Below are 12,137 nucleotides of genomic sequence, written 5' to 3' on the forward strand. Positions count from 1 at the left end.
TATATGTATTGCTATATACCGTGCGTTGATATCTCAAATATGAACTAATTTTACAGTACATAAAAAGATTAACAAATCGTGGTTAGTAATTAAATGAAAGCAAATGAAAGGAATTTTGTTTAGGGAGGAGGGAGAGAGAGAGTGAAGATGCTGGGTTTACATATATATTCAACGAAAAATAATGTAAAACAAGACATATTCTTGGAAAGGGAGTAATTAGTCTTTATCGTAGATGATTGCAGAGACTGCCCCCCTCAACATTGTTCGTGTAGTCACATGGACATGGATTCTCCTGCCAGACTCTTTGCTGTTTCCTCCTCCCTTCCCCTGCTACCTGTTCTGTCTTTGCCCTGCCTAATTTGCCACGTACCCTCTTCTCTCCCCCTCTCTCTGCCCCTCCCACCAGAGTTTTCCTTGTCTAAATTGTCATTATGACCAAATCAAACAAGAGGCAACATTCTCCAAAGACAAGAACTCTGCAATATTACTATCATTACCAATGAATGGGAATAATTTTACAGCCACGAGAACCTCTGTATGTTAATTCTCTTTTTCAACTAATCATTCCCTTCCAAAAACAAAAAAAAAAACCAACACCACTTCTGATTTCAAAATGACAAATCTTCCTAGCAATCGAGGACTTGAATGACTTATATAATAATAAAATAAAGAATAAGTAGTTTTTTAACTCGCTTTCTTTAATATTTTAATAATATGTTTCCACTTGTAAAATAATAAGAGAATCTCTGTGTCTCTCTTTTCTCTCTCTTTAGCCTTCACAAGACCTCTCGTGCAACCTGGCGTCTCAGATGCATGAATATTGTTAGATATTGAGACCCTTTATAAAGGGTAGATAGAAGGACTTTCTCAGATTATAGAGAAGAGCCTAAATTTGTGGTTGTTTCCAAGTTCTATGTTGAGGGCATTGTTCTAATAGGCTAAGATATCAACACTTCCTTCAACAAGAAAGAAAAGCTCTCTAAAACTCTGATAGAGAGAAATTAAGAGAGATGGCATTAGAAGCTGTGGTGTTTCAGCAAGACCCTTTTAGTTTTGGCAGCAAAGACTTCTATAGCTCAGGCGGAAGTGGGAGTGGACCCTGCAGCTATAACTTTGGTTTTCAACAAGAAGAAGAAAAAGCTTACGGTACTGAAGAAACTCTAGCTAAAAGTAGAGGCGTTGATTTCAGTGCAACTTGGGGCTCCTCACCTTCTTTGATGGTGCAGCACCAACCCTTAAAGGAATGGGACTCCAACTCTTCTTCCCCGGATAATGGCTTTCTCAGCTGCGGATTCTCTCCTGCGGAACCCCCAGCGGGCGCCATGTCATGCCGGCGGAAGAGACGGCGGACCAAAAGTGTCAAGAACAAAGAAGACATAGAGAACCAGAGGATGACTCATATCGCTGTTGAAAGAAACAGGAGGAGGCAAATGAATGATTATCTGGCTGTGCTCAAGTCTATGATGCCTGCGTCTTACGTTCAAAGGGTACTTTTTCCTTTTCCTTGACCTTTTTCACTTCCAAGTATTTCTTTTGTACTTACTAAGTTCAACAAAAGAAAATTTTTTAATTTGTAATATTGTTTTTATTGACAATAGAAAAAGCGCTTTTGAAAAACGAATTAATGGTCGAAAGTCTCTTTTTTCATAGGGAGACCAAGCATCAATCATAGGGGGAGCAATTAATTTTGTAAAAGAGTTAGAGCAACTCCTCCAATCTTTAGAAGCACGGAAACGAATGGGAAAAAGATCAGATAACTCCACCCTTTCTTCACTCTTCTCCGATTTCTTTTCCTTTCCTCAGTACTCAACTGGCTCCACCAGTACCCACCGTAGCTGCGCGGCGGCGACCTCTGGCCAGTCAATGGCTGAGAAGCGGTCATCATCTGTTGCGGATGTTGAAGTAACAATGGTGGAGAGCCATGCAAACCTCAAAATACTATCAAAAAGACACCCAAAACAGCTATTGAAAATGGTTGCGGGGCTTCACTCTCTAGGCCTTTACGTGCTACACCTTAATGTCACATCTGTTGAACATATGGTCCTTTATTCTTTGAGTGTTAAGGTAATTTAATAACTCATAATTATCAATTAATTTCTTCAACAATTCAACATTTTCTTTTTTATGCAATTTTACTTGTTTATTGTCATTAATATGGGATTCATGATTTTTTTTTGTCCGGTTGGGACAGGTTGAAGATAATTGTCAGCTAACTACGGTGAACGAAATTGCAGCTGCTGTGTATGAAATGGTGGATAGGTTTCAAGAAGAGGCAGCTGCTTAATTCATGTTTTATGAGAACATAAGTTATATTTTTTACCATTAATTTTCATGTTTTTGCGGTGCTTAATTAGTTAATTCTACTTATTGTTTTTAGATAACTTGGTGGAACTTAGGTCTAGTTTCCATTTTCTTTACTCTTTTTTTTGGGTTTAAGTCTAGCAATTGTGTTACACAACAAGGTGATGATCCTCTAGATTTTCTTAACATCTAATTTCCTAATGCTGGGAAATGGCTTTAATTGTGTAAATATTGTGTTAAAGTGAAAATTAATTGAACTTTATATATCTTTAAAGAGCGTATACTATTATTATAATGCTAGTTAACATAAACTGATTAAAGAAAAAGGGAAAATTAAAGGATAAAAGAAAACCAAGTATATTGTTATTCTTAATTTATACATATTTAACATTGCAAGTTGTAAATCACATGTCGATCCATTCATATTTATAAGGGACTTCTATCGTATCAGACATTGTAATTCTTTTTCTCTTTTCGTTCTGTTTATTCATCTTGTGGGATGTTAATTGGTTGGAGCCTTTTAGCCATTTTGTATCAACTTGCTCCCAGTATACTCCCTGGACAGTAAGTTCTTTCTCTTGTAAAATTTTTTTAATGAAATATATTAATTTCGCTGAGAAAAAAATTATTCATAATGATAACTCCATTTTAATTTAAGCTCTTAAAATTTTTTTCTTTACAAAAAAAAAAAAAAACTCTGGAAATTTTGAGAGGACATGCATGAAGAAGCCTATTATATATATTATTATATATATGTAAAAAAAGTAGGAAATTGGATGAAACTTGAAGACTTTCATATAGGGTTGGTGGATTTGCCCTCGTTCTCTAATTTCCTAACATATATATTTGCCCTCTATTTTTTTTGTTTTATTTAAAAAAAAAATTCAAATTCAACTCTTTCAAATATAAAACCTATATATTAATCTTTGAATTAAATGCTATGTTTTTTTTTTGAAAAGACATAATGTTATATAAATTTTTTTTTACTACATAAGAAACTTATGCAATTTACGTGCATTTTATTCCTTACTAAAATGAGATAACACATAAACCATCAAAAGAAGTTGAGACACAACTTATTATTTAAAACATAAAGATATGATTGTCATTTCATTCTGTTAATATATACTAGTATATATCCATTACTTATACTGGTAATAATACAGTTGCATTATTTAAAAAAACAAATCACTCTAAGGCAAAACGACATGCCTATGAAAGAAAGCAGAGCGGGTACTCAGCATCTAGCCCAGCTCTTGATGGAGACTTTGCTCCAAAAGTCATGACAAAGAACCTTGGGACCCTCTTTTATTTTGGTAATCTTTGCTTGCATGATTCGACAAAGAAGAAAAATTGGGATTTTCGGATTTCCTGATTTAGAAAAGGTCAAGCTCTTAAGAGGCCCAATCCTAGTTCAACACATATACAATGTAAAACGTGTTAAATTCCACTATTCAAATTTAGTTTATTAACAATGATATAGTCTTTTTGTATTTTATATTTATGTTCATGGAACGCGAGGCCTCGTGCTTTGAACGACAAAAAGCTTGCATTTTGTTTTTAATACGTTCGGCTTATGATTAATCCAATAAATAATTAGTGCTGTTAATTCAGAATAAATGATGAAACGTGGCCTTCATTATATTTTGACATCTCTGCCTCTTTAAGTTTGAGTACTAGTTATATATTTCTTATTCGAAAATAGTGCGGGAAAAATATTTTTTTAATAAAAAGAAATTTAAAAAATGGTCATTGGTGCCCTTTTGCTTTGTATTGACATGTCTTTTTACTTCATATCGTATAAAGAGGATTATGGTTGAGTATCTATGAGCATAGTTTAGAAAATGTATGATTGAAACGAAATAGAAAAGGGTAAATAATAGAGAGTACGGAAATGAGTGAGAACTGGCTTGTGCCCATTTTTATATGTCAAAGGCAGTGGGCCAAGCAACCGAAGATCCATTGACCATTTCAGCAGCTAAGGGCTCCAAGTTTGTAGGGCCCATTTATGCTTTTTAGGTTGGAAGTGTTCAGAAAAAGTTCAGCATCTTTTAAGATTGCTGTTCTCCTCATTTATTAAGCAAGGCAGACAAGGAATTATATTATAAGTTATTTATGGAAGGGTTAAAATATTAGTATTTTTAAGTTTTGAAGCTTGGGTATCTAGTAAAAAATTAAGTATTAGTAAGTGAGTTAAAGGGCAGTAATAGGTCAAGTTAATTAGTGTATTATTAAATTAAGACGAGGTTAAAAGTTTGGTTTTAACCACTCAGCAAAAAAGTTTTACATTGATTAACTAATCAACATTAACCATATAATATACATAATAAAAATTTTTGATTAAATAAATCCTATGACCAACTCCGCACGAAAATCTCGTGTCAGGGTCGGCATCACCACCCTAGAATCCGCCTTTGGTTGGTTTGCTGAATGGCCAGCCATAAGTGGCTTGGCATTATGCAAAAAACAGAAAGGAAAATTTGAGTTGGCATCACCATCCAAACCTCGAACAGAATTGTGGTAATAGAGTTTAGTTCCAGCCTTGTAACTCCTATTTTTCCATAATTCCAGCCTGTAGTTCACTATGAGCCCCACCCCTTGCTGAAATGGAATAATATATATATATATAAATACTAAATAAAAGAACCAACGTATGTACATCCAAAGAGATTATAAATGTTCACATTAAGACTGTTCATTCACAAAGGTTAAAACAATGCCCCTTTTTGTGTTTGCAAAAGTTGAAGACATCAGCCTGAAAAGCAAAGATCAAAGAAGATTTGATATTCACAAGGATTTAAAAGCAAGTACACACACGCAAAAAAGAAAGCTATAAAGCCACCAAAGTTTTCTATGATTCAATAAATACTTGTACCAAAAAAACCATGTTGATGAAGACAATATCAATTATATGTTGCTTGAATAGATATTAATTTTTGTCAGACTCGTGAGAAACAAGTTTGTCACCTTGTCAATTTTCAAGAGCTTAGATTCGATGCCCCAATTACTCCTCTCTCTCTCTCTCCGCCTTCTTTAACAAAGAAAAGACAGTTCCATTCTAAGATTTATCATGGCCAATTGAACATTGGCCGTCTGCAAAATATGTTAAGTGGGGGAAAACATTCATAATTAGAAATAAAATGATAATTAATATATTTATTAAACGTATAATACAAAGCATTAAATACTATATTAACAAAGTAGGGTTTTGTCTTAAATGGACATCAATAATTTGAAAGTACAGTAATTATATATATATATATACAGATATATGTGTATACATATGTATATAACCTTTTAAAATACATCCAAACAATAAAATGAAAAAAAAATGAAAAATCTACTTACAATGTTGATAATTGTTGCTTTTTGTAAAATTGGTCCAGCCTCTAGCGTCCAGCAAGAGTTAACAATAACTATTTGGGCTTAGGCCTAGTTTTGTTGTTCCTCCATCACGAATGGTCCAAAAGAATCTGACTGAGCCGAGGCCTTGGGCACTTTGGGTGGAGAAAATGCAATATGTAAATAAATTTTTTATTTTATATATGTACCCGCGTGTGTAGTTATGATTGAATCAAATATTTAAAATAAAAAAAAACATGATTTGAAATTTGTAAACTGATGAGCCAAATATTCTAATAAATCTCATGGGCAAGAAATTACGAATATATGATTCAAATTAAATAATAGGTGACTCGAGTCATGACTTTTACTATTGTTATTTTTCTAATCATGACCGATAAAGAAGTTTGTGTAGCACCAATTTGAAGAGAACACGAGCTTTAGAAATGGAAAAATATGGATTGACAGCTTATGACTCAAAAATAATACTAACATTATTATAATTAATCTTTATGACAGTGGTCATATATATATATATATATACACGAACATTATTCTTTATTAGTCTTTGTGACAAAATTTACTACTACTTATAAGGAAGACAGTAGTAGTATTTTATGGGGAAGATTAGCCGAACCTCAAAAAAAATAGCACCTGACTTAAAGTACAATTTGACAGTATCAAGGGGAGGAGTGGAGGGTCCATAGTTACTTGCGCAAGTGAATATAAAGAATGTGAACACTCTTATGCCTATGGCTATGGTATCAATGGGAACAGAGATGAGATGGGACGAGCAAAGCTAGATATTTTTTGGGTGGAAAGTGCCATCCGAGAAGTGAAAAACATGTTGATCGAACGATCAAGAAATGCCCACTTTCAAGTGGCTACGGCTGGCTGGCCCACTTTCAAGTGGCAAGACAATATTTCAAGAGGGTGGGTGGGTAAACATTAGATAGAATTCCTTTCCAATACTGATTTCTATGAAAGCGAATAAAAGTTGAAGGGTAATTAAGTGCGTTATATATATTTGCTAAAAATATGAGGTACGGATAAATTTTCTTAAAGTCAAAATAATAAAAAGGGATTGTCAAATCTATTTTACCTTGATGAACTAGAGTGATTGTTATCGGATATGAAATAAATTGAATATCGACACTTGATTTATGTAGATAAAATATTATATACAGCATGATTCACCAGTTTGGTCAAAATTACTTTGTGAATATGCATGTAAAAGTGCTAAAAATTAAACCTTGCTTATTAATAATTAAACATCATACGAATAAGGATTTAACCAAAGCAAGCATATTTTAGTTCTCAAATATTTTTACAAAAACCAACTATTCTTCTTGTATTCTGTACCCTTATACAGATGCAGCCTTAATTTTATTATGTGCTGTTAACTAGCCTTGAATTCACAAGGGAAGGATCGAGTCTTGGCTTCTGCTTTTTTTGGATGATAAGAATTTTCCACCACTTGAGAAAGACCTTTTCATTGAAATTTGCCCCTTGGACAAAGAACGCCCAATAGAACAACTTTTCATCATCTTGCATATGCTTGAACTTTCACTGCCTCGCTTACCAACAATCTTCACCTTTGGATACTTTAGCTGTCGTAATTCTGTATCCAAACTTCCGTGATGTTTATGTGCTCCATTCCCTGGACCAGCTACATCGCTATGAATTTCCAAGGCAGAAGATAAATCCAGTGAAACTGACCTCCTCGTCGGTTGATCGTCATCCTGAACCCCAGCTATATTGCTTAAGATTTGAGAACCAGAATCAGAAATCCTTGTCTTAGAATGTTCCGAACTTTTCTTAGAATTTTCACTAGTGTTTTCATCTTCAACTGGACAAGTTCTCACTTCACTAGTCTCACCTTCACCAACATCATTTCTCCCCAAACCACCATAATTCTCTGAATTTTCGACCAGAGTTTCGTTCCTTGAACCTGAATCACTCGAATTAGGCTCCGATGCACACGCTTGAGCAACCATGGATTCACAAACAACAGGGGCTCGACACAGTGGACAATTTTTATGGGACCTTAGCCACGTATCAATACAAGGAAGGTGAAAAGCATGACTACACTTGGGCAAAAGCCTAAGACTTTCATCTTCTTGGAACTCATTCAAGCAAACAGAACACTCGGTCCCTTCAATCAACCCTTCATCTTTTTTATACTTAAAAACTGTGATGGAATCAATAACCGACTGTTGGAGTCCAATAGTGTTGATGTACCATATGGGGTTGTCTAAATGTGGTTCTGGTCCTCGATCTTCATCAAGAAAATCTTCCTGAGCACCAAAAAAAAGAGGCATACTTCCTGTCCTTGAACGATTCCTCCTGAGAAAATAAGATCTGACAAGTGCGCAAAAAATAGCAATTAGAAGAGCAGTACTTAGCATACTTCCTATGACAATTACGCCAGTGATCATGACATTCCCTTGCTTACAAGACGACGTGTGAAGAGGAGTAGAAAGAGGAAGTGGTGGCTTTGGTGGTGACGGCCTTGGTGGTGGAGTCAGCGCCACATCCACATGGTTGTGCTCACAATCACGTAATTGTCCACTACGAGCCATTGCAAGAACAGAGAAGGAAACAGAGGAAAATCAAGCAGGGGGCCTAATAAGATTCATGCCCATGGAGCCTGGAAGAAGGAAGGTGAGAGAAGAGAAGAGATTATGAAATAGCTTTTAGCTTTACTTTTTTGTTCACCATCCTTCTCCATAGGGTGGGGGTTAGAATTAATGGTGTGACCAGGGAGTTTGGCTTCCCCTCTGCCTTTTTTGTTCTTTATTCCACAAACGAGATGTGAGGGTTTGAGACATTTCGCTTTCCTTGAAAGACTAGTATGTCCATTTGCATTTACTTGGTGGTTTCGTTTTTCCTTGGTTTTGTCCAAGTCTATAGACTTTGCAGTCAACCACGCGGAAGACGTTACCGTGGGGTTCATGGAAAAGAGAGGAAAACCAAGCCCACCCCTTTAAAAAGGGTTCCTGCTTTTTGCCTTGTTCGGTCTGCCAGAGTTCAAGCCCATCCACGGATTTACTTGAACACTTTCACCATGATTGGATCAAAGCCACCCACTCCTTTCCTCTATTTTCGGAAACGTAGGTCAGTAAACGTCAGTTACATGTAAAAAGAGGGGCAAAAAAGGTTATAACACCTGGCTTCACTTTGCCAGGGAAGTTGAATTTCAATTTCAAATCATAAAGCAGACCACCCTAGGAAAATCATGCTTGAAATTATTAACACTATGCTATCAAAGTTGAGAATATCCTAATCATGATTATAAATTAAGGATAATAGTTTTTGCCCATATGACTTGGTCACGTTTTCATGTATGTCGTCCCTCTCTTTAACGAAAAGGCCCCACTCTTTTGGTTGGAAGTCGGCCTTAACCACATTGGATGTGGAAACAATTCTCGCTCCCTCAATATGTACAATGTTTATCTTTTGGTTTTGGAAGTGATCATCTTCTTCTATAATATAAGTACTATAATTATATCAGTAAAGTTTAAATTTGGTAACCTTGTAAACCCATTTTTTCCTTAAAAGAAAAACATACTAGTATTCTTAAAATAAAAGAAAATAAACGGTTAATGCATTGTATGTTGCTGGAGCTATATCTATGATAAAGAATAGATAAGGAGCAAAAATCTTGCGCCAATATTCCGTCATCTCCTTCTCCAATCTTTAATCTTATTTACTCTATGATAGAATCATCAAGTTCAATGAGACTTTCCATACAAATCTCCACAAGAAAGGCTTTAACATTCTTCGACCGAGGACGGTGGACGTCTTTAAACGTCTTTTCCTTTAATAATCCAAAGGCCTCAAAAATGTATAGATGAGGAGTCGAAGATATCCTTCCTTGGAAACTATACAGCATCCTCCAACACTCTTGCACCCCATAATCCTTCATCATCCATATATTAATGTTGATTAAAATCAGTAAATTGACGTTACGAATAGCCTCTTTAGTCGGGTGCTACAGTGTATGCTACAGCTGTCCACAAAATTACATGAGCATGAGTAATGGGTTCCTTTGGTCAAAAACGTAGTTGAGAGAATGAAAACAACCATCGGTGGTATTAATTCAAAAGACAAGTTTGCCAATAAAAAATCAATGGTTTTAATCTTATAATAATTGAAAAGGGAATAAATTTGTGCACAATGGTGTAAAAACTCAGTGAAACATTAATTTTTGTACCCATTGTATAAATTAGTGTGGTAACAATTGATTGAACCAATTTTTAATATTTGATTCATAATTTCCTTAGTTCGGAAACAAGTCTAGAAGATCTTTTAGATAATGGATATAGATTTTTTGAAACTTGATCATACATTTACAAGTATTTATGATTCGACATAATACAAATGTTCTTTTATCCTTAAATATCTATGATAAAGAACAAATAAAGAGTACTCCCAAACATTTGATTAATTAGTAAGTGTATTATCCCTCTACTTAAAAAACAGAGTTCGAATTTTTCTTTCTAATTATATATATATATAAAGATCATACCATAAAAGAGATTGGCCATTCCGGTCTAATAGAAGTTGGTCACCATTCCTTGAATAAGTTAAAGGCCTCACCATATAGACTAGGAGTTTAATATATCCCTCCTTGGAAACTATACAGCATCGTCCAAGACTCTTTCACCCCATAATCCTTCATCATCCATATATTAATTGTATCATTGAAATGAGTGGCAATTGCACAAAGACATCCTTGCAAAGCCCCCACAACCACATCATATGTTTCATTTTCCATGTTGTCGAGCAGCTCTATTAGGCCATGATTCTCAGTTTCAACATAAAAGGCAATGATGCTTACGGGATATCCCCATATTTTCTCTTTAATTGCATTCCAATGGAAAGCTCCACAAACAAATGTACCCATTACTGAAGGATAACAAAAGTAGTAAGGGATTTCTTCACCCCTTCTCCATGTATTTGTTTTCAGGCTGTAAATTTTTGCTTCACTTATAAGTGTATCAGTTGATGAGTCGACCTCCTTTACAACTTTTACTATCTAGTAATCATCATTTATTGAATCATACCCAAAACCATAGAAGTTTGAAATCTTTCACCATGCACCTCTTTCTTTCCACGACTTATTCGGTATGATTTTATAATCTCTTGTTGAGATGTTCTACAACACGATTATCTTACTGTTGATTAAGCAAACTAATCCATTGCATAAACCAAAAAATAGAACATCTCTATCACCTTCATCACATCCACTAAGATGCTTCAATGAGTGATCAATTGTTGTGGGGTTGTTGAAATTGATGCCATTGAAATTTGTAGAAAGGAATTTATCTGATCTTATTTCTTTAATTATGATGTTGACTTTGGTTTCCACTGATTGCCTATGATGGAGTTTGATGAAATAAAGATCATTGATTAAGGAATACCATTCCTTTGAACCGCTCTTGAAACGGAGAAGAGGCTTGACAGGAAGCCGACTCAATATGCTTCTCACTACATCCATGGGAATTCCACAATTGGACATGATTGTCACAAGCCGATAATTTTTCAAGGACTGCAAACAAAAAATAATGAAAATTAATTATAGCACAAGGTTGTTATTTATACTATATATATACTGTTATTTGCTAAATCCTATATGGAATAAGATATCCAGTTTAATTAGATGTACAAGAGACCTAAATTAAAACTCTTATCTCCTATAGATCAAATTAACCGCCTTGATGACAATTTGTTGCTTTTCTTCAAATTTATTTTTGATTATAATAATATTACTTCTTTCACAAGTAAACATGGCACTTAATCATATTGAATTTACACCCTTTTCACACAAAATCAGCTGAATATTGGTATGGAAATTTACTGTCTCGCTTTTAATTACTATGTCCTATATCAAGACAGCCATTACTGTCCCCTACCAACAATTTAAATTCCCCTTACAAAAGCCGTGCAATTCAGACAGTAACAGAAAATAACAATCGTTATAATTAATTTCAAACAAAATAAGTAAACAAGAAGTCAATAAATAGTTATTGTTAGACCACTGAATTGACGGCGTTTTGTATTGACGAAATTAACAAAAATATCAAACTTTTATAGTATTTTTTTGCAAGAAAATAGTATAAAAGAAAATTTAAAAAACTTGAAAAGGAAGGAAAGTTTTTGTTTTTTGATGTACGTTCAATTGGATAAAGAAGATTCTCTTTTATAGATTTACATGTTTGTTCCCAACAAACATTATTTGTGTCTATTTCAAAGAATTGGTCCTATTAATCTTTTCCAATAAAATTGACTTTTTTATTATTATTTATTTATTTATTTTATTTTCAACAAACATTACCCTTCTTTTAATTTTAATTTTCAACAATCACAATTTATCTTTCTATTTTGATATGAAATCATATATTTTATTTGAAAATGTCCAACAGTTATATGCTGAGAGGACTGATGTTTCTTGGAGCTCTTGTGAACCTGATTTCTTACCTCTTGCCATG

At 34.3% G+C, this 12,137-nt stretch overlaps 3 protein-coding genes across 4 annotated transcripts; 1 reads left to right on the forward strand and 2 right to left on the reverse strand.

Moving 5' to 3' along the window:
• Positions 1-762: 762 nt before the first annotated feature.
• LOC110409327 (transcription factor bHLH94-like) lies at positions 763-2,550 on the forward strand. Of its 2 annotated transcripts, none has more exons than XM_021418633.1 (3): positions 763-1,487; positions 1,651-2,064; positions 2,192-2,550. In XM_021418633.1, exons 1-3 carry the CDS (start codon positions 1,011-1,013, stop codon positions 2,282-2,284), a joined length of 984 nt encoding a protein of 327 aa, XP_021274308.1. In that variant the 5' UTR covers positions 763-1,010; the 3' UTR covers positions 2,285-2,550. The 2 variants fall into 2 exon arrangements, with proteins under 2 accessions (XP_021274308.1, XP_021274309.1); XM_021418634.1 differs by having other exon boundaries at positions 1,804-2,064.
• Positions 2,551-6,880: 4,330 nt separating this feature from the next.
• On the reverse strand, positions 6,881-8,414 carry LOC110408945 (uncharacterized). The gene has a single exon (XM_021418107.2). The coding sequence runs from the start codon at positions 8,223-8,225 to the stop codon at positions 7,059-7,061; it is 1,167 nt and encodes a 388-aa protein (XP_021273782.1). The 5' UTR covers positions 8,226-8,414; the 3' UTR covers positions 6,881-7,058.
• Positions 8,415-10,261: 1,847 nt separating this feature from the next.
• On the reverse strand, positions 10,262-12,136 carry LOC110410118 (F-box protein CPR1-like). Its single transcript, XM_089782530.1, has 3 exons — positions 12,127-12,136; positions 11,070-11,197; positions 10,262-10,684 (listed from the first exon to the last, which is right to left on the reverse strand). The coding sequence occupies exons 1-3, from the start codon at positions 12,134-12,136 to the stop codon at positions 10,262-10,264; spliced, it is 561 nt and encodes a 186-aa protein (XP_089638656.1).
• Between the last annotated feature and the right edge of the window lies 1 nt (position 12,137).

This window comes from Theobroma umbraticum, unplaced genomic scaffold, assembly GCF_002168275.2.
Source record: "Theobroma umbraticum cultivar Fairchild unplaced genomic scaffold, ASM216827v3 scaffold_44.0, whole genome shotgun sequence".
Lineage (NCBI taxonomy): Eukaryota > Viridiplantae > Streptophyta > Magnoliopsida > Malvales > Malvaceae > Theobroma > Theobroma umbraticum.